At 37.4% G+C, this 23105-nt stretch overlaps 3 protein-coding genes and 1 long non-coding RNA gene across 5 annotated transcripts; 2 read left to right on the forward strand and 2 right to left on the reverse strand.

The window, feature by feature from the left end:
* The first annotated feature begins 696 nt into the window (after nt 1–696).
* On the forward strand, nt 697–16399 carry LOC100175164 (serine/threonine-protein kinase N2-like). The gene is given in 23 exon segments (XM_026839738.1): nt 697–887; nt 1874–2030; nt 2706–2848; nt 3485–3635; nt 4261–4368; nt 4371–4417; nt 5038–5260; nt 5830–6018; nt 6433–6542; nt 7195–7338; nt 7528–7600; nt 8129–8208; nt 8210–8331; nt 8764–8817; nt 9090–9150; nt 9871–10016; nt 10755–10910; nt 11232–11408; nt 12628–12767; nt 13534–13676; nt 14195–14383; nt 14567–14626; nt 14999–16399. Coding segments are annotated over 23 exon segments (2952 nt in total). The 5' UTR covers nt 697–755; the 3' UTR covers nt 15146–16399.
* Nucleotides 16400–16777: 378 nt separating this feature from the next.
* LOC100185351 (UPF0454 protein C12orf49 homolog) lies at nt 16778–18713 on the reverse strand. The gene is made up of 5 exons (XM_002129975.5): nt 18361–18713; nt 17953–18072; nt 17772–17869; nt 17380–17512; nt 16778–17208 (listed from the first exon to the last, which is right to left on the reverse strand). Exons 1-5 carry the CDS (start codon nt 18490–18492, stop codon nt 17059–17061), a joined length of 633 nt encoding a protein of 210 aa, XP_002130011.1. The 5' UTR covers nt 18493–18713; the 3' UTR covers nt 16778–17058.
* Nucleotides 18519–20117, reverse strand: LOC100182990 (gem-associated protein 6-like). Its single transcript, XM_002123559.4, has 2 exons — nt 20040–20117; nt 18519–19248 (listed from the first exon to the last, which is right to left on the reverse strand). Exon 2 carries the CDS (start codon nt 19238–19240, stop codon nt 18767–18769), a length of 474 nt encoding a protein of 157 aa, XP_002123595.1. The 5' UTR covers nt 19241–19248; nt 20040–20117; the 3' UTR covers nt 18519–18766.
* Nucleotides 20118–20785: 668 nt separating this feature from the next.
* On the forward strand, nt 20786–22821 carry LOC108950757. Of its 2 annotated transcripts, none has more exons than XR_003397282.1 (5): nt 20786–20964; nt 21042–21096; nt 21154–21182; nt 21417–21575; nt 22655–22821. It is a non-coding gene; the product is annotated as an uncharacterized LOC108950757 (long non-coding RNA). The 2 variants fall into 2 exon arrangements; XR_001975348.2 differs by lacking the exon at nt 22655–22821 and adding an exon at nt 22196–22572 and having other exon boundaries at nt 21417–22164.
* The last annotated feature ends 284 nt before the right edge of the window (nt 22822–23105 follow it).

Here is a 23105-nt window from a genome sequence, read left to right on the forward strand (position 1 = left end):
AAGTAGTGTATGATTACTTGTTAATACATTCATGCGTGTCATTATTAGACGGCAAGTCATTTTGTCACCTTACAAAAGTTATATAGTTGTAAACCCACCCCACACAAAAGTTACTCTACATTTCTATTAAAAGAGTTAACTTTTCGATTTATTCTAATTTTACAAAAACTTTCTTCGAACTTTAGTAACTTCCTGTCAATTACCAAGACATAAAGGTGATTATGATGTCATAACTAGCACAGTTCGTGGGGACATTTATGATGTAACAATGTGATATGGCTCAAATGAAACTAGAGTGGTTTCGCTTGTATGTAAATTATGTGGTTGGGAAGAAATAGGATTTATTTAAACAGAAAGAAATAATCTTTATAAGAGAGAGAGAGTGTAAATAAGGAAATAAATGTTATTTTTATGGTGAAAGGAATGTAAAAGTGTAAACATTAACGAAAAAGTTTTAAAAGTTTATGGTTTTAAAAGCTACTGTTGTTTTGAAATTCTGAGAATGGTTAAAAAGGATTTTCATGACTTTTACATAAATGTAACCAAAACTTTATTCCAGATTTTTAATATTGCATTATAAGTGATTAATTAATATGGCTAATGCTTTGAAAAACTTATAACTGTAATATTTAACTATAACTGTACAGATACCCAGCCTAATTTTATACTCCTCACCAAAAGTTTTTACCCCAGATTTTTATTATTACATCATAAGTGCCACATTGATACATCAGATAGTGTATTGTGACATCACAATGGCTGATCCGGATAACATAGATGTGGAAGATCCTCGCATCCAGAATCGATTGGAGGAAGTGAAGGAGGATATTCGGAAGGAGATCAGGAAGGAACTTCGGGTGAAGGAAGGGATTGAAAACATGAAAAAGGTGGCTTGTAGGGGGCTGTTTATTGGGGTGCTGCGGTAGTAGTTGTTGTTGCGTTTGAGATGCTTTTGGGCAGCTGTGGCCTAAATCCACCCTGGGTGTTGAGGTAGTTGGTCAAAGCTGTGGCAATGGGTTCTCACCCATGCAAAGTAGGATGGACTTAGCTACAAAACAGCCCAACAGATTGCATTTATATAAGGACATTTTTGCTTATTATGCTAACTTCAAAATCTCTGGTGCCTAGCTACATGACCCACGTATAATAGACGTCCGATATATTATTGTGATGTAACAGAGCATAGTGTGATGTCACAGATGTTATTATGATGTCAATGTTTGCAGAGTTAATATTGGTTGTAGATCCTTGAGTTCATGATTAAACAATGGCTATTGTGAAGAACAAACAAACTATAGAATCATATTGATTGTGACATCATAAATGGGATTTGTGACTCATATTTCCACAATAGCAACAATTAGTTATGTTAAATAAACTAAATGCTTGTGTAAGCGTTGAAGAAACTTATTTTCTCCTAAAAATTGTTTTTAACTGTTGTTGTTTTCAAAGTAACCCCAACATAATCCTCATATATTCACCTTTAACCCCATTATTTACCCCATGGTTCACCTTTAACCCCATTATTTACCCCATGGTCCATACGTTACATAATATTTGTATCCTTTGTGTCACAATAAATAATGTTAAAGAACCAATGGTTTAAGCTATTAATAAAATTAGCTAAATAAAAATTATTGAAATGATGTTCCTCATCTCCCTAGCCCCAGTTTAAGCAACAAATAATAGCAATTAACACAACCCATCTTTTCCACAAGGCCACAACAGACAAGGAGCAGTTAAAAACATAAAACAAATTTAAAATTTGTAAGAATATCACAGAAGTTATCCAAATCTTACAATAACAGAATACCACACACCTAACTCATATTCTAATGTATAACCCGAACTTACAAAACCCCCTTTTATACAGGCCACAACCGATAAGAAACAGCTCTCCTCGATGGAAAATATGCTCCGGATATCGAACAGACAACTAGAGGATTTACACCAGGAGCTGAGGGAGTTGGATGCTGCACAGATCACGAGGTCGATCAGCGATAATTTGGATGATTATAAATCCTCGGGAGGTGGGTTGATGTTGGTTATATTAGTGTTAAAATATTACGTTAATAATAATACATTTTTAAGTTTATCTATTTGTCTTACTTATTAATACATAAGATAATAAGTGTCGCAACTTGTTACTGATGCCAAGATCTGGTTGGTGTTGGTTATATATGTGCGGGAACATAGCATTGCGTATGTGTTGTGTCATTTAATTATGCTGCCACATAAATGGTTAATTGGTTCAATAATTATCGTCCATGTATTTTTATAACGGTGCGGACTTACAGTGTGTTATGCTTACTTACTGATGTATATCTAAAAGTGCCAGGATGTAATGTTGGTTTATATATGTGTGGGCAATGTAGCATCAATAACAATACATTTATAAGTATATATGTCTAATTATGGTCTTATTTTGGTTTTTGTGTAAAAAGTGGTAGCAAAGGGTAATGGTTTCGATGCTTTATACTGTTGTGTGTGTATGTATCCTTTTACAAAACACTTACCGGCATTTCTTTACCCCAGTAGTCACTAATGTCGACCTAATGTGTGTTAATTCTGTCTAAATCTCTTTAAACAGAGAAACTATTAACGAAAGTTGCAATTTACCCCTTCTTTGGCATAGATGCTAATTAATCTGTTATTTATAAGTGGACTTTTGCGTAAAAATATTAAACTATATTATTTCTATGTAGACTCTGCAATTCCCCCTAGTGTTGAATCGAGCAGTCAGGAAGACCCGAGGATCGCAGGGTTGGAGAAACAACTACGGATCGAGATGATGGTGAAACAGGGGGCCGAGAATATGATGAAGTCTTATACATCGGGGCATAGCAAGGTGGGGCAGCATATGTGTAATATGGGTGGTATAGTAGGGTGGGGGAAGATGGGACATCTTATCGTTCTAATTTCTCATCACATTTGGTAGTGAACAAAGAAAACTAAATTAATTTAAAAACCGTATCCTCACAACCCCCATATACTGTTGTTAATTGTTAAAAAACACAATCAGGATATTTGGATATTCTGTGATATATTTGTAGGTGGTGGGTGTATGGTGGTTACATAGGTGGAGTATGGGGTGGCCGGCCGCATGGAAGACTTAAATGGACTTCCCGGGTGTTGGGTCAAATCTGGCCTAAATCCATGGTCCTTGAAAAGGACCTCACCCACAAAGAATAGAATAGAATGGGGTAACATTTTATGGGGAGCCGTGAATATGATGTAGTCTTATACATCAACAAGATATGGTGGTCACTGGTTACATCATCATGGTGGTGTTAGTGTATATAATTTTAACTAAATGATGATTCAACTTTTTACTCTATTTTTCTTATTCCCCCTCACTCCACACCAGGATTGTAAATTAAAACAGTAATGTTTCAACTTTCAACTCTGTTCCACATCGTAGGTTCTATAGCATATAAAATATTAAAAGTACCTATCAACTTGTCATCACATAAACTCCCCCCAGGATCGTAAATTAATCGCGACGGCCGAACAAATGTTGGGTGAGAGTCGTACAAAGATTGAAGTGATCAGGATGCAAATCCTACAGTTAAAGACACACAACGCAACAGCTACTTCGAAAACTAACAACGATAATTCAACCCACAAGAAACAAGGTCAGTAGATCATTCATTTCCATGGTTTTTATTCTATATGGGTGAGGTCGTACAGTGAGGCACCTTGAAGGAAGTTCTGCTGCAGCCTAGGTTTTATTACTCCGACACAAAGGGTTTTAAGGGACCAATGGGTTGGAGCAATATCCGATAACTTTTTTACCCAATGACATCTATATTAGACCGAAATCCCAGGCCCAATAACATGTCATACTGTAGAACCTCACCTGTGTAAAACGACTTCTATGTTTAAAACCTTATATCAGGTTGACATATCAAGTTACCTTTCATGTTAATTTTATGTGATGTGTATTAATTTCTCAAATATGACATACGCTAACGCCAATATATGTTTATTACTTGTTTAATATAAATGACAGAAAATATATTTAACTCCATTGAGCACCAGATGAGGGTCAGATTGGCAGAATGTTGCAGTTATTTTATTGTATGGTAATTCTTTAATTGTGATTTGTGTTGTATATTTGTGATGTCATAAAGTCATATAATTGTTAATTCTGACATAACATAATCATATATTTATTTATTAATTATTTAATATCAATGGTCATGTGTTTTGTATCTCAATTATGACATAATAGCATTAATTGTTTGATTTGAATGACAGATAATGAAGCAGTGGACGGGAACAACCCCCTTCCTGTAAGAGTAGCGTTATTGCGCCACCATGTGACAATAGAGTCGGCTATCGTTGAAGGATCAAAGAACGTCGTTCGTTTATGTCGGCTGCGGGGAAGCAGGCCGATAAGAAGGCACTGCAAGAGGTATTGATTGGTTTGCATTGTTATGTTGTTAAATAAGATCAAATGCTTGTATTTCTCCGATTATATATGGGTGAGGTCCTATAGTAAGGCTTGTGTTGGTATGTACATGCACCTCTACTGTTATATAATGAAACCTTATATTAAAATATCATTAACCACCTACCAATTGTAACCCATACATTACTACATGGAACCCACAATATTATTATTAGCAACATAATAATGACCCCGCTCCAGCAGGGTGAAATATGGTTTTTATTTAAATTGGATGGTAAAACATATGATATCACCCCTGTCCCTGTTTTAAGAGCTGAAGTAACATGTTACCTAATGCCCCAGCACCCTGTTCACAGCTCCATAACATGCTTCATCCCCCAAGCACAAGAAAAACTGTAGGAATCTTCCCACAAACTATTAACTCCCACAGTATTCTAATGTTTCATCTTAAACACATATCATCACCCCCGGCCAAATAAATATAAATCCCCAACAGGCCCAAGAGAAACTGCTATATATAATTACATATAACAACTTATTATCTTTTTATTATTATATAATATCTTATTATCACCCCTATTATTATATAATATCTTATTATCAACTTACCCCCCCCCCAACAGGCCCAAGAGAAACTACAAGAATCTGCCCACAAGCTCGACCTCCTCAAGCTTTCCCTTGAGCTTCGTTCCATCGAACTCCCTCCTGGCTCCAACGAGAAGAAAGAGTTGGAAGCCGAACTAAGCCTATTATCCCCGACCCACTATCGGCAATCATCCGACCATAAAGAGGACACTAACCATGTCAAGAGGTTTTCTACAGTACCAAAACCTGCAGAATTAACAGGTAACAGCCCCATCATCATACACTGTTGTAGTGGGTTATGTGTGTGTTGTATATTGGGTCATATATACTTGGGTATTGTGGTGTATTAATGCTAACCATATCAAGAGGTTTTCTACTGTACCTAAGTCTGCAAAATTGACAGGTGAATTGGGCATTTTGTTTTGGGGTGTGGCTGGTGTATTATATAGTCTGGGCTTATATGTCGTAGGGTATGTGGGTTGTATAGTAGAACCATGTCAAGAGGTTTTTCAACTGTACCGAAACCTGCAGAGTTGACAGGTAGTTTCACTTTGGTTGTTTCCCTGTTGTTTTTGGTACATTAGAGCTTATATATATGTGGGATGTGCCTAGGCCTGTGGTGTTAACAGTTAGTTTACTTTCACTTTATTGGCGTATTTGTGGTCTGGGGTTATATGTATGCCAACTTTAACCCCCCCACAGGCAAACTGGAAGTTATTAGAATATCAAGGATTATAATAAGCCTCACTGTAGAACCACATCCATATATAATAGAACTCATATTATCAGAAAGTAAACCCCCCATACCAACCAATAATCCCCCCACACAGGTAAACTTGAAGTCCGCATAATTGGTTGCCAAGAGTTATTGGAGAATGTACCCGGTCGTTCACGCAACGTATCCGTACAACTCCCCGCAAGTAGCCCCGAGAACCGAGCAGCGTGGATAAGGGGGGCAAGTAAAAGCTTCCACGGAAAGACGAGCAACAAGTATAATGTTAAACCAGATGATTTATCAAGTGAGTTTTGGGTGTTAGTGTTCACCATAGTAATTGGTTTTACTCTGTACCATACAGAATAACATAGGTGTAACAGAATTTACTCTCGTAACAGAATTTACTGAATACTATACCATGTACAACAACAACTACATAGGTGTTATGTTAGTTGTGGATTGGGTGTTAATTCTCCCCTGGAGTGAATTTGAACCTCTATACTCCGTACGACCGTACTATATTATCGCTCGTCCTGTTGTAAATAAAGTAATGTTAAAAAGGGTGTAGGTTTTGGGGTTATTTCACTCAAACTTTTCTAGGGTTACTTATGTATTATCATTCTGCATACATAAGACATGCGTTATTCCACTATAAGCATTCATCAGGGTAACATTATGACATTATAATAATACCTATTACATCACACATATATAACAGATGAAGTATCAGCCGTATTGAAACTCGACAATGTTGTGATCGGTCAAACTTTATGGAGGAATGCGGGACAACAGTGTTGGAATCAACAGTTTATATCGGAGTTGGAAAGGGTGGGTTGTGGGGGTTACTGTTGTGGGACTTAAAAAGTGTTTATAACACGCGTGTTCTGTTTCATACACCTCGTGCCCGCTTACAAGTTACCACGTATGTAACTTATTTATCCTCGCATGGCGGGGAAATGACAGTCGTTATAACACGCGTGTTCTGTTTCATACACCTCATGCCCGCTTACAAGTTACCACGTATGTAACTTATTTATCCTCGCATGGCGGGGAAATGACAGTCGTTATAACACGGGTGTTCTGTTTTATACACCTCATGCCCGCTTACAAGTTACCACGTATGTAACTTATTTATCTTCGCATGGTGGGGCAACAACAGTTGTTATAACACAGGTGTTCTGTTTCATACACCTTGTGCCCGCTTACAAGTTACCACGTATGTAACTTATTTATCCTGGCATGATGGGGCAACGACAGTCTTTATAACACAGGTGTTCTGTTTCATACAACTCATGCCCGCTTACAAGTTACCACGTATGTAACTTCGTGGGTGCTTAAGTGTCTTGCCAAAGGACATATACGCCTACAATGGTTGGCCAAGCCTTGAACCCGCAACCTCTGAATAAGATGATACACCACAACTAATTATTCATCCTAATTTCAACCATATATCTTTATACTAAACACACACTTCCACCAGGCGAGGGAGCTAGAGATCTCCGTATATTACAAGGATTGGCGAGCCATGTGCGGGGTTAAGTTTCTACGTTTAGCGGATTTTCTTGATAATCGTCGACACGCGATGGCGCTACAACTTGAACCCAGTGGGGTTCTCTTCGCTGAGGTAGACAGACAATAGACATAATATAAATAATAATGAAATATTTGAACACACATAAAGGTGCTAAATTGTGTTAATTTAATAACAAATTATCGAGCGTTTTAAAAAAGTAAATTTATGTCTTAAATTGAGTAATAGTTTGGTGCTTCATGTTTTTATTATGACATCACATCTATTATTATGACATCACAGGTGACATTCAGCAACCCTCGTATTGAAAGGAAACCAAAACTTCAACGACAGAAAAAAATCTTCAGGAATAAAGGTCGGTAGTAATGCGTGGACTTGGATGAGGTTGGGATTATTTGGGTAGCATGCTACACCTTATGTAGTTGTACTGCCTGCACCATCAACTGTTTTACCCCTACCACATTTGTACTATTATTGTAACATGCAATGTTACATATAGGTAGGCATGTAATAAACAAAAATCCAGCCAGCACCTGTTTGCCTTTATATTTTTCCCGGCGCGTCATTGTCTCCGCATAAATGCCTGATTTATGATAATATAAAGCTGTTTGTTACGTCAGAACTGCACGAATAAATAACTTACGTTAACATGAAACGAAATGTTACGCAGCCGGCAAAGTAAATAAATTCGGGATTCCCACGCCGGCCGTTTTCTGCCGGAAGTTTTAAAAAGTCCGGCTGATGCCGAGGGCATCGAAAATAGGCACTTTTTACACCGTTGTATATATGGTAACATAATACACCTTCACCAACACATTTACTGCAGGATCACAAATTTACACACAAAGCAATACCCACCTTAACACCATTTTCCCTCCCCCAGGCAAAAGCTTCCTTCGAGCGAAACAAATGAACATAAATATTGCCACTTGGGGGCGATTGATGAAACGAGCGATCCCCCCGNTGCAACGAACCCTCCACCTTTATTCCCCCTAGTGGTGGGACAAGGTCGTCGCCCAAGATGAAACAACGACCAGCGTCGCAGGATTTTGACCACGTGGTGGAGCCGAGCGCGCAAACACGGAGGTATATAAATAGTATATTATGTTTAGTTTAAATAGAAATAAAATATAGTCTTTATTTACATGGAATTGATATATTATTTGTATCCACATATGAACAATATATCAGAGTTACGCAAACTAACCAACTGCAGTGTAAATCCCATGGTGTGCCTCACTGCAGGACCTCGCACATTAGAATGTATCTTATCATGACAGGACTTGTAAATAAACACAACGAACATGAAAAGCTTTATAATGATATGCACTGTGCATGGGTTTATATTTTACATTATATTCCAAAACCCTTAGACCCTTAAGCGAGCACGAACAATCCAAAGAACAAGTTAGACTTTGGGGGAACCCCCTCAACCAGGAATAACGAAGGAGCGTAGATCGAGCGCCACCATGCCATCTAGTGGTAAAAGCCCCTGTACGGGTAACAACGTGGTAATTAACCGGGGACACAGAAAATGAGGAGGGCGTCGGAAGATGACATTAAAGTTGATAAGTGAGTCTGGTGTGTTTTATGTGTGCTACCAAATGTATAGATAGGGAAGTTCTAAACACAGGGGAGGCAGGGATGGTTAGACACAATCCTGTGAAACAAATCTAACTTACTGGTTGTAATGTTCGATTAATGCAAAATATTGGGATAGGTCGCCCACCCAACTACTGAAGCCCTCAGTTGGTTGATTGACTGCCCTTGACACCATTACGTTTATAATATATATGTTTCATTATTAATATTGTTGCATGTTAATTTTGAATTATTTTTCCCAGGTCTCAAATACCAACATCCAGATCCTCATATAAACAAGCTGTTAAAACCGACAGTTTAAACGTAAGTTTAATGTTTTTGTATAAATTTAATTAACAGTAAACAGAAAATAAGCGCATAGATTTCTTGTGTAATGCATTATCTTGGGAACCAATGTTTCGTCATTCCATTTATGTAGCCAGGGTTTCTAGTGGTTGAATGGTCAATAACACATTGTATACTTGTATTGCTGTATCAGCAATATCTGGCAACCACAATACAACTAATTAGAGATTTTTATACACCCCATAACTACCAACAAATGTTACTATGACCAAACAATGGCAACTTTTACTCGACAATTGTATTCAATATCACCTAATAATGGGAGTTACTTTACAACACAACTATTTAGTCCATAATTGCAATTATATTACCCAAGCAATGTTATATAGTAGGTTGGGGGAAGATGGGACACACCTTATCATTCTATTTTTTTAAAAAAACATTCAAAGAATTATATAACTGTGTCTTCACGACTCGTATAGACCGTTGTGAATTGTTTAAAGCACAATCGGGATATTTAAATATTATGTGTAAAAGGTGTCCCATCTTACCCCACCCTACTAAGACTATATTACCCAAACAATATCTACATTTCCAAAAATAATTACTCTGCAACACAACTGTTTAGACAATAATTAGAGATATATTACCCAAACAATACTATTGTCTAAAAATTTTAACTTTAACTAAATTCGCCGCGACTGTAAATGTACAAAAGTATTCACACCCCAACAATAGGAATTACTTCACAACACAACACTGGACAAACCGAAACCAGCTCCTCGTAAAAACAAGGAATCCTTCATACAATGGAACCAACCAACCGCGTCATCACCCCCCAAGCCTGCTCGGCGGAGTGGAACACCTCAACCGACCAATGAGAAGTGAGTATGGGGGTTTGAATTTTGGAGATAGAAATTTAGTGTAACTTATTTATCCTTACATGGCATGGCAACGACATTAGTGAAATGGAAAATATTTAAATTGAATTAATTATTGTGGTGGCTTTTTTACTCATACTTTTTAGTCTTTATAAACTGTTACATACTAGTTTGTGGGGTAATGGGCCAACCTTGGCATAAAGAGCCCTTGGCTTGTGTCACCATACTGGCGTACTCAGTCTTTTTAGCTTTTTAGCAATACTGCATCAAAAAAATATTTTGCCCCACAATTATTTAATACTGTGTGAAACTACATATAAGTGTATAATGCTATATATGGTTCAGTAGAATATTGTGTATATTTTACCTCATGCACAAGTACACTGCCTGACACTATTGTGACCAGTGGCGCAGCCAGGGGGTTTCGGGGGTTGTGACACCCCCCATTTTAAACCAATAAAAAAAATTTTTTTTAAATTAAAAAAAAAAATTTTTTTTTTTAAATTTTTTTATTAAAACCCCCCCCCCTTATTTTTTTCTGGCTGCGCCACTGATTGTGACCCACTAGAATTACTTAATACTGCTTATATTTACTTATATACAAGTATATCTCTACTGCATGGCATTCTTGACCTTGTTGCCACTTTTCAGTGTTTGTGTCGATATTCAAATTGTTCTACAAACATATTAAAATAGACGCACGTATATATCCCTATTTTGACCACCATTATGACATCACAGACGGTCGATACAGATGAGCGACTTCCGTCCCATCGCCGTTTTAGGCCGAGGTCATTTTGGCAAAGTTTTGCTGACTCAGCATAAAAAGACGTCGAACATGTACGCGATAAAAGCGTTGAAGAAAGGAGATATCATCGCTCGTGACGAGATCGACAGGTGACTTTATTTTACTTATTTATCTTATGTTTGTGTCTTATATAAACAATGCATTACTTACCCAACTTGTTTGTAATGGTTGACGTTTCTATCTTTATAAGTTAACAAAACTTTTCACATTTTTTTTATAACAGTTTAACAGTTTAATTATGGAGTGTATTACGTAGTTTCAACTTCATACAAGTATATACTCAGAACAAACCAATATAAAGTTAATAGCCAAACATGGTATCTTATATAATACAATTATACATACACCACTGCCTTGCACATGCTATTTATATATTTATATATATCTTAACCCAACATACCCCCCCACAGCTTAATGGTTGAGCGTCGTATATTCGAGTGCGCCACCAAAGTGAAACATCCGTTTCTCGTCAACTTATTCGCGTGCTTCCAAACACCCGAGCACGTTTGTTTTGTTACCGAGTACGCCAGTGGAGGGGATCTTATGTTACATATACATACTGATGTGTTTAATGAACCGCGCACAGTGTAAGTTTGTATTGTTGTTGTTTTTAATATAGTACTGCTGTATTGATATAACTATATAGTAGAGTGGGGGAAGATGGGACACCTTTAATACATAATATCCAAATATCCTGATCGTGTTTTAAACAATTAACAACGGTTTGTTGAAGTCGTGAGGATACGGTTTTATAATTCATTGAATGTTCTTTATTTACTACCAAATGGAAAGAGAAAACTAAACGAAAAAGTGTCCCATCTTCCCCCACCCTACTATAATCTATTTTGTTAACTAACTTGTTATATATGTTGTCTTGTGGTCGTATTGTAAACCAAAGGATACCGGATTCGAGGCTCGGTACTGCTACTGTTATGGGCGTATGTGTGCTTGGGCAAGACACTTAATGGCAATTGCCTACAATATAGTGTTCAATGATGGGTTGAATAAATTGTGAGCCCTACGCAAAACAATCATCCACAAAGTTACAAACGTGGTAACTTGTAAGCGAACACGAGTTGTATGAAACAGAACACCTGTGTTATAACGACCGTGGTTGCCCTGCCATGCGAGGATAAATAAGTTACATACGTGGTAACTTGTAAGCGACACAAGTTGTATGTAACAGAACACCTGTGTTATAACAACTGTCGTTGCCCCGCCATGCGAGGAATAATAAGTTACATATGTGGTAACTTGTAAGTGGGCACGAGGTGTATGAAACAGAACACCTGTGGTATAACGACTGTCGTTGCCCCGCCAAACAATCATCCACAAAGTTACAAACGTGGTAACTTGTAAGCGAACACGAGTTGTATGAAACAGAACACCTGTGTTATAACGACCGTGGTTGCCCTGCCATGCGAGGATAAATAAGTTACATACGTGGTAACTTGTAAGCGACACAAGTTGTATGTAACAGAACACCCGTGTTATAACAACTGTCGTTGCCCCGCCATGCGAGGATAAATAAGTTACATATGTGGTAACTTGTAAGTGGGCACGAGGTGTATGAAACAGAACACCTGTGGTATAACGACTGTCGTTGCCCCGCCATGCGAGGATAAATAAGTTACATATGTGGTAACTTGTAAGCGTGCACGAGGTGTATGAAACAGAACACCCGTGTTATAACGACTGTCGTTGCCCCGCTATGCGAGGATATAAGTTACTTTAGCGCCAAATTATCGGCATCAATATCTAACATTATGACATCATACCCCCATTATGACATCATACATCCCATAGTTTCTACACAAGCTGTGTTGTTCTCGGTCTCCAATACCTCCATGATAACAAGATTGTTTATCGTGATCTTAAACTGGATAATTTGTTACTGGATAAAGACGGCTATCTGAAGATTGCTGACTTTGGGTTGTGCAAGGAGGGTAGGTTGACGTGTTTGTGTTGTATGGGGTAATGTATAGAGGTGTGTTGGTGTGTATGGGGATATATAGGTATGGGTGTATATAGGTATGGGGATATATAGGTATGGGGATATATAAGTATGGGATAATGCATTTATTGGGGTGGGGTACAATAAGAACTCGCTTATAGCCTTGTTACTTCATTTCTTCGGCTTTTTACAATTGCAAGTTAATCCTATTCTATATTTTGGTGGCTTCATGCAGTAAGTATGACATTGGGATTTAGGTTGAAGTTGGTCTATTAGTAGCAATAATACAAGGATTTAGGGGATTTACTCATTAAATTTCATAACATTGGAATATAAGTGATCAGGGACAGCAATAAATATATTATATAATATGTATGAGGTCTATATATTATATAGGTTGTATGGGATGGGGTAGACATATGCAATGGGCTATACGTATAGGTTTGACTATAGTTTTACCATAGGTTAGAGAGATTTAAGCCACAGTTGGCCTATTGCCCAACCAAATAAGATACGACAATTTTTAAAGACTAAAATATATCAGTAAAAAGCCACCACAACAATTATTTCAATTTAAATATTTTTTATTTAACGACTATCGTTGCCATCCCATGTAAGGATAAATAAGCATGTATTAAGTTTTCCCTCCAAAATTCAAACCCTCATACTCACTTCTCATTGGTCGGTTGAGGCGTTCCAGTACATTAGATTAACCAGTTACAGCAAATGACATCATTATAACCCATTACTTACTACAGGGATGGGGTTTGGTGATCGAACGGGTACATTCTGCGGAACCCCTGAGTTTCTTGCACCCGAGGTTTTGACGGACACCTCGTATACAAGGGCAGTTGATTGGTGGGGGTTGGGGGTGCTTATATTTGAAATGTTGGTTGGGGAGGTAAGTTGGATCTTGTTAATTGTTAATAGTTGTTGCTCTGGTTGGATTCTCCTCATGTTTAATCTGTCTTTCATTCACATTCTTCCATGTAAGTGGTCTCAACACCCATGAGAACGTCCTTTAAAACGCAGTTTAAACCCCCCAATCGATTTATGCAAAACAGCACAATATAAAGAGCACATAAAACTCATGGCATAAATTGTTTTTGAGAATGTAATGTTTTACATAAAATAATATACATGACATCGCATTATGGTTGTGTTGTGTGCTATGTATTGTGCCATGGTCATTTATGCTGCGTATGTATGACTGTAGTAGCAGTGGTTGGCGGAGCTTTCCTCTAACCCAGGAGGTTCAAGGCTTGATGCTGCCAACACCTGTGACCTGACATATATGACACCACAGATTGATGTATATATATAACACAACTCCCACGATAAATAAGTTGATTTACAATATAATGTATACATATAATATATATATATATGACATCACAACATTCCATTATAACATGACAGTCCCCCTTCCCCGGCGATGATGAAGAGGAAGTATTCGACTCGATTGTCAACGACGAAGTTCGTTATCCTCGCTTCTTATCCACGGATGCCATTTCTATCATGAGGAGGTTGTTGAGGAGGAACCCCGAGCGGAGGTTGGGAGCTGGGGAGAAAGATGCCGAGGATGTGAAGCGCCAACCTTTCTTTAAGGTGGGGGGGCGTATATATACGGGGGTATATATATATATATAGGCCAGTGTGGGTGTATTTGTAGGGTGTGAACTTAGTTAGGGCGGTTGGGTCGCTTCCCAAGGTTGAAGCCAACTATTATGGAACTATGCGGTTTGGTTAATAGTTGTTACTCATATTTAACCCACTCCTTTACGTTGACAGCGAATGAATTGGGACTTGTTGTTCCAGAAGAAGATTGTTCCTCAGTTTGTACCAACCATTGTGAGTATAAGATATTTATTTCACCTTTGATTTATGCAATAGGCAGTACATGGGGTGTTGAAATACTTTATGATAATACTCAGCTGTCAACCTGTTCTCATGTTTTATTTTACCAAACCAAAAGACATAGCGTCATGTACTTTAAATCATTAGACTGGAGATTTAGGCAAACTGGTCCATTAGCCCAGCATTACCCCTTACTATAAGACCTCAACCATTGATCACGTTTCATCATTCAGTTAAAATGCTTTGGACTACATTTTTAAATTCATTCATGTTTTGCATTTTTTTCGCAAAATACCAATTTAATTTATATCTGGTGGTAAACCTCACCCATATAGAACCCCACTAACCCCCAAACCCCACCCACAGCGCTCGGCTACGGACGTAAGCAACTTTGACGAGGAGTTCACGACCGAGAAACCCATCCTCACCCCCCCACATGAAAACCCCCGCCACCTTTCAAGGGAGGAACAAAAACAATTTTCAAATTTCGATTATTTTGCTGATTGGCCGTGAAAGAACCAATCAGGAGCCAGGGATTCTTGAAGCAATGAACCGGAAAAATCGCCAAAGTTTTCGGATTTCGGGACCAACTTATTTTTACGTCAACTTTGATAAACACTGAAGTTTGAAGAGACTTTGGTTTGTATGGCCATATGTGACTTACCTAGTGCATTCCACCTCAAGTATGCAGAAGATGTTTCTGGGACCAAATAACCAGGGGGGGAAACTTATTGGGGAATATACTTTGGTTTAATTATAACATTCACCATATAACATGTAGGGTAAATAGTAATATATATATATATATGTTTACTGATTAACACAGTGTAGAAAATCAAGGGTTGGCACGCCCACCCTGCCACCCCAGGTTTGGCGCCTATGGTATAAACATGGGTAAAATACCTTTGTTTAATGCAATAATATGTAATGGTGTGCCAGGATAAGTACTTGGTATAGTTTGCCACCTCTGCTATAAATAACTATGGTTGAATTTAAACGATCGGAAAAACGTTACGCTGATACAAAAGTGAAACAGACATAGATATCTTATAAATTTTGTTGTAAATTTTTGCAGTGTCATTATACAGCCGTACTTATATGACGCAGCAAGTGTGACTCAGCATTTTTATGAAACATTCTTTGCTTAGTCATACAACATATATACCATGTTAGGATTTTCGTTTATTTAGAAAAATATATTTTTGTGTCACATTGTGCCTTAGAAGATGTTGCTGCCCGGGCTTATTGGGGCGAACTAAAACTTTTATGGGAAATTTATCTTGCGTAGCGACATTTTGACACCTTTGCTTTATCAGGGTGAATAACACTTAACAAACAGAAGGACTTTATTATTAAATTAGGTGTGTTAACAAATGTTATATCTTATTTTTTTACCCTGATAATGACAAATATGATATTGTGACTTTTATTATAGTAAATAACAGACACAGAGACCTGCATTAATATTGAGTTTTGGTTTTGGTTACAATATAATACTTTGTGTTATTTATCCTGGTAAAGCTGCATTGATATAACGTCGTTATCAATATAAATTACCCGTAACTTTCCGTTACAAGTTTGCCATCGGCAGTTTAGCTTGATTATTCTACGGCAATCATAGAAATAACATTGTGCAAACGTTCGTTAAGTTTCAAATATTCCACGATGACTTTTATCGAGTATATTGTACGGACCTATTGTGGCTGCTTTTACACAATGCCCATTGTGTACGACTAATGAACAATAAAAACTAAATCGAGAATCATGATTGTGATGTCATAGAGAAGTACTTCGCATTGATGACATCATAATCTACATTGTTGTAACAAAGTTTTTGTCTTTCTTTATTGTTTTTTTAGAGTGAATCTAATGTTATTTTGTTTCTTTCTTCTTTTGCTCAATGGTTAGGTGTTTGCATTGTAACCGAAGGATACCTGGTTCAATGCTTGATACTGATGTGTCCTTGGGCAAGACACTTAACGGACATTGCTCCAACCCAGTGGTCACTAATGAGTTGTAGATACCTCAGTGTTGGGGTAATGGCCCAACTCTGTTCCTAAATCTCGGGTCAGAATATAGGTGGTTTCCACTCCTATGCTCACAGTCGAGCTGCTGGAGCTGTTAGTTATAATACAGATGTCGTAATAAGTTTAGTACAAAATATTTTATTGCAAAACAATGAGATTGTGCTATCATGATGTCACAATGATTGTTTAATGGCTCATAAAAGGAATAGAACAACATATGGTCCACATTTTCTGCAGCAAGGACAGTCATTATAGCAGGGCAACGTCAGTGTAACAGTAGTGTTCTGTTCCATACACCTCATGGTCGCTTACGAGTTATTCGTTGGTGTTTGTTTTTCTTGGATTTCTATATATTTTTATTGTATGGAATCACTGCAACTTCCATTGCGCAACACTGCATTAGAACATCCTTAACTCGGGGGCTCCAACACCAAAGCAATATTTCATGGAAGGATCTCGGTACGTGTTCTCGTGCCTCACGCTCGTTGACGAGGTTCGACATTTCATTAAACATAAGTCAAACTGGTCGTGGATTGATGACATCATAATCTATATTGTGAGAGGTGAATTACCATATTATTGTTTCATATTAAAGGTTATGTTTATAATTAATGAGATATTTTACTTAGTTTTATAAGTTTTAAAGTCTCATCAGCGTGGGTAATGAACCAAAAAATCTGAAATTAAGAACATTACACAATAATATAGACAACCACCCACCAGCATGGTATTTGTCTTCAACCCCCTCACAACTTTCTCCAACAAATTTTTATGTTTTGGTTGCAAACAACACGAGACACAATGTTCGTATACTGAGCAACAGTTTGAGGTTTGGCAAGTTTTACAAGCGTATCTAAATATGGGTTTGTTAGTTGGTTGTATTTAAAATATTGAAATTTTATTGTTTCGTTAAAACGTGTTTGACTGTAAAGTAAGATTTCAATCTTGTTTTGTAGTTTTTTTTGTGTTATTTAGTTTATAAAATTAAGTTTTTAACAAAATCTACAGCTATAACACATTTTATCATTTAGTTAAAATGCTTCCGAATGTACATTAAGATTCAATCATGTTTTGCTTGCTTTTGTAAAACATTTATCCAATATTTAAATTACCTTCCTGTATCATGCATTGTGACATCACAACACCCATTATCGAGTAAATAATCGCGTTTACAAACGTAACCGTTGTCGTCCACAATCAGTTGTTTGCCCTGTTGTGGAAAAAAATTAAATCATAGGGGGTGAAATGTAAGAGCCAAGATTTGTTATTGCTGTTACATTTAGTGTTCCGCACCTGTAGTGAGTTACGACATTGTTGTGAGGGGTTGTTGCTTGTTTGGTTGGGTACGTTGACGCGTGGTTGCCACTTGAGCGTTCGTAGAAATACTTCAATGCGTTGAACGTTTTGTACGAGCTGTTTAAAATATAAGATGAGTTGTTTATATCTGTATTACTGAGTGTGGTGTGTGACTATAGGCACCAAACTTTTATAAACACTGGGAAGTTTTATCAGAGTTTTACAAAAACTGTTAATATCCAAAGTCCTAAATAAAGCAAGATCACAATGACAAAACCTGGGAAAACATTTTTATACCTCAGAAGACAAAATGGCTGTTTTACATTTCGCATGGTAGTAGAATATTATTTTTGCTGCATTAACCAAACTATAACCCAAATTCACAATATATTTGTTTCATCTTACTTTAAAACTTGTTTCATTCCTGGTCAAGTCTCGTCTTGAGTTTGATGTTTTATAAATAAAGTAAACAAGGGACGTAAAAAACAATGCAGCAAGGAACCAACGTTTCCTGATATTTCTTATCACAGATACCATATCATGGCTAGTTATGTATGTGGCTGTGGAAGATGAATGGAAAAATAAAAAAAAGAGATAGCCAGAGTTTTGGAGAAGCTTGGGGTGTCGTATTATTACCCCTATGTTTTAAACAGTGGTTACATGATATATTGTAGTAAACTTTAAATTTCTGCTGTTAGGTGTCTATATAAACAAACAGAGCCAATGTATATTGCAAAGTATTTAAAGGTATTAGTATGAAGGTGAAAATTGGTTTGCAGATAATAATGTAAAAATTAAGTTGCATTAATGTTCAGGATTGTGGCATGGCTCCAATTAATTTCTGAATCCTCGTTAAAATAATTTCATTCGGGGCAGAACATGACTCAGCGTTATACGGGGGCCCTACATCAACAACATTAGCGACTCGTAACTTTTCGCCGATAATTTCGACAGGAATTCGGTTTTTAGTGAACCAGGTATGGACATCAAGTCTGCGTTGTTGTAGAAATTCTGGTTTGTAAGTTTTTTGGTCAAATTCCAATAAATTTTCTAATTTTTCTTTTATTTCTTTCGTAGGTGTTTCAATAATTGTTACACTCTTAACAGAATGGCCAAAAATAGTTGTAAGTTTTTGTTCTTTAAGAATAACAATACTGTGGCCTATAGGATCCACTGTATACACCCATCCTATCTCAGTTTTTCCATTTAAAAGCTTTACTTCAACTTTCTGGTGAAGAAAACTCAGTTTTTCATCTAGATTTGTGTCTGCCCAGTTATTCTGCATTTTGTGACCTGGAAAACATAGATTTTCTGGTCAGTTTTAATACAAATATTAACCCATGTGCATATATAATACTCTTATTTAAAAAAAACAAATGTTTCCATTTACAACTAAGATATCTAAAGTTTTGTATTATGTCATGTTTTATAAATAAATTCTAAATAATCTCGAAATACAGATAATTACGCTACAATTCACATACTTTTGTAAAGCACTACCCAATAACAACAACGTTTGCGCGTGTGATTTGTTGTGTGTTTGGTTCTTATACAGTGATAAGGAACGAACAGGTTTGTGTATTTAGGTTTGTTTGTGTGAAAAGTAAGGACATAGGGTATCATGTGAGAAAATTATATGTATTTTGTGTTGTTTTAGGTCTTATGTTCAAAGATTGGCATAATATGAAAAATTGTTAGTGGGGAGTTGAAATATGTTGTACTTTTTTGTTTCTGTGTTTCTTTATGACATCACTTATCACGTGATGCGTAGTGTAACGGTTTGGATTAAAGTCGGAAATCTGAAGGGACTGTACTCGATTACGCAGTAAGGAAGTCGCTTGTCAAATAAAAAAAATTGTTTTAGTTCAAACGTCGCCTATTAATTTGTAAATCTCTGTTTCGAATGTTATGATTTAATAAAATCTTTGTAAATCACCTTATTCGCTATTATGTGTAGCTACTATATTTTGCGCAACAGTTAGTTTATATGGATAAAAGTAGTTCAATTGATCATCGAAAAATTTAAAAAACTTAATTTAAAAAATGTACCAATTTAAACTTTCTCGGGTAGTATTCGAACCCACCTCCCCCTTGAACTTCACCCTGCAAGATTTGATTGACAGGTGCAAGCCTTGAAGCCACGCCTACTACGTCACGAGAAACTTTAATCAGTCCAGCTTTTTTCTTTTATTGCGAAATTTAGGTTTCGGGCAAGATAAGCTACTGCGCATGCGTAATTGAATGCGCGCGCATACCCCCGCTTTTTTAGATAACCTTGCAAGCCAGAAAGTTTCACAACTTCGAGGTCGCTTCACAACGTGGCAGATGGTCGAAAGCAGCAGTGTACAACAACAGCAGTAGCGTAGAAGTTCTGTTACAGCTGCATAAGTTAAGTATTCTATATTGCTTGCTATTACACATAACTATAAGCATACACTGCCTTTATTCCTATTTCATATTACACTATTATTATCAATAGCAATACAGTTAATATTATTATCCTATTATAGTATTGTGCCTTGTGTTTATTATTATTATATAACAATCTATTTTTAAAACATTTTGTTTTTAGTTCAGGAATCTTGTCGGTTCTTTATTACGTCACAGTATACGGCGTTATGACGTCGCAAACGTCTTGGTATAGTTACGTCATAATCGTTTAATTTTATAATTTCGCAATAGTTACGTCATGATCGCCGCGATTTTTCGTTTCTTGCCGTGTTTATTACGTCATAGCTATGTCGGTTTCGCTTCCTACGTCATACGGTTTGTTCTACGCGTGCGTTTCGCGATTTTTTCCATGGGGCCCCATGCGCGTTTTGCGTCGACGCAAGGCACATTACTTGTATATTCTAATTATATTTGCGCTATGAGCGCGAAGCAAGAAGATCAAAGAATTGGTAAAGTATAAATCACAATTGACATTATTACGTACATAAGCTCTTTTCTAGGAACATCAACGATGTGACGTCACAGAAGCAGTGATGACGTGACAGAAGAACCTGCTTCGTAAGTTCAATGTGTTACGTCATAATTTCAAGTCTTCAAGTTTCCTTTGTTTTACAGAATATGGTATTGTTTTACAGAATATGGTATGTGACGTCACAGAAGAAGGCGAAACATGCAATGACCTTGTTGGAGGTAATTATGACGCAATAAGCATGTAGTTATTACATCACTAACGTTCAATTGTTACAGAGCCACCAAGACAAAGAATAAAGAGCAAGGTAAAATAATTATTTATTGTTTTTTTATAATATAAATAAGTTTCGTTAAACAACAATATTTAGAACAATAACCGTTGGCAATTAAAAAGCTGGCATGTTATATGCAAACTTTAAATAACAGCTTTTATTATATGGAAAATAATGACAATTTGAAATTCAACTTAATCAACGCTTAACCTAACGCGGGGTGTTGATTTTTGTTCAATAATAAAGTAATGTTTGTTTGTTTTACAGACGAAGAACAAAGACGGAGACGCCAATATAAGGATCTCGGTTTGAGGTGTTTGTAGGCTTAAGTGTGTATAGGCCTACTATAAGTGTGTATAGGCTTAGTATAGGGTGTACGCGCGAAGAAAGAAGATCAAAGACGCCGATACAGGATGTCGGTTTCAGGTGGTTTAGGCTTAGTGTTTAAGTATGAGTGTCTGTGTTAGCTGGTGCACTCTTACAGTGTTGCCAGCTTCCGTTTGCTGGGTCTAACGTTGCCAGCTATGTCCCCTAAGCACTTTTCAGTGCTTACATAACAATGAGATAAATACGAGCTTAATTGTTGCATTAATTAGATAAATAAGCATCAGTTGTGTTCATTCCTTCCGGGTGTTTGTCTGTTGGGTGAAGAATCTCTCGGCGGTTTTGTATCGTCTCGGTTTGCTTTGCGAGAACTCTGTCTTGGTACACATATACTCGAGTAATATCAACGCGCAGTATAATATATGAACGCAATAACTTTTAAACTGCAATGTCTACTTCATTAATTCCATCTCTTTTGTAATACAAATTCCCTAGTTATAGATTATAATAAAACGTCATGTAGCGTGATTGGACGATGGCCACGTCACAATTACGCTACGACGTCGATACGGTGGGTCAGAGCATTGTCATGACCCTGCGTTCGGTGCGGTTACGTCCGTTTGATTGAGTTACTTAACGGTCAGGTTGTTGCGTGGACGTCGCCGCCAGTGATGCTACGCTAGATATTTAGGTCACTACCGGCACAGTGATGCAACGGTTAGGTCACTGTCAATGCGGTTCGTAACAACCTGATGCAGTTTCGTAGCGGTCGATGCGATGCGTAACATCCGGACGATATTATATTGTGTGAAGATACGACGAGAGTATCGCGGTACCAAGATGTTTTCTCAATAAGCGAACGTGTGATGCAGGGCCGTTGTTGGCTTTGACTCCTTGCAGGTGGGCGCTTGGTGGCGTGCGCACGGCAATAGTTTTGCAACAATTTTCGTTTGTTGATATTTCAGTGTTATGCAGTTATAAATGGGTTATATTTTTGTCTGTTGTATTTTTTGTCATAGGTTTCTTTTCCTTGTTTTGGGTAAGGTCTATCCAGCAAGGGTTTCTCACCAGAGTAGAAACCCACTACCATTGGCTGGGGGCTTGTCGTGCCGTAGTGGCTTTCCACCAACGCCAGCCACATAAACTATGAAGGTATTTTAATCATGCTCTTTATTTTCCAGATTCAAACTTTTTCCAGACCCCAACTCTAACCTAACCTTTACTGCCATCTAGAGGCAATAAATCTCTTAAAGTTTTAACACATGGTGGAGCCAAACACTACGCCGCTTAGTGGTTATTAAATCACAAGAATGGTAGCCTCACGATGGTGCTAGAGATCAAAGAGACCGGTGACGTCACTGCTTATGACGTCGCTATGCTGAGGACGTCACTGCTCATCAAATTAATGCTTTTATTTCCACAATACACTGCGTGACAGCGAGTTTTGACAAATAAATTACTTCTGCATTATTTTCATGGTTAATTTGTTTTTGCAATCCTACTGGATTTTGATCACTGGGTATCCAACCCTGGCCTGGTTTCGGACCCAGGATCCCTGGTTCTCCAACCCTGGCCTGGATTCAAACCCAGGATCCCTGGTTCTCCAACCCTGGCTTGGATTCGAACCTAGGA

This window comes from Ciona intestinalis, unplaced genomic scaffold (genome assembly GCF_000224145.3).
Source record: "Ciona intestinalis unplaced genomic scaffold, KH HT000823.1, whole genome shotgun sequence".
NCBI lineage: Eukaryota > Metazoa > Chordata > Ascidiacea > Phlebobranchia > Cionidae > Ciona > Ciona intestinalis.

Bases quoted from the DNA above. Each gene is read 5' to 3' on its own strand.
- LOC100185351 (XM_002129975.5), bottom strand. From the start codon at position 18,492: ATGGTATCTGTGATAAGAAATATCAGGAAACGTTGGTTCCTTGCTGCA. The intron at 17,870-17,952 runs GTGCGGAACACT...TTTCCACAACAG, and splicing joins AATGTCGTAACTCACTACAG to GGCAAACAACTGATTGTGGA. The intron at 17,513-17,771 runs GTAATTTAAATA...ACCCATATTTAG, and splicing joins ACAATGCATGATACAGGAAG to ATACGCTTGTAAAACTTGCC.
- LOC100182990 (XM_002123559.4), bottom strand. From the start codon at position 19,240: ATGCAGAATAACTGGGCAGACACAAATCTAGATGAAAAACTGAGTTTT.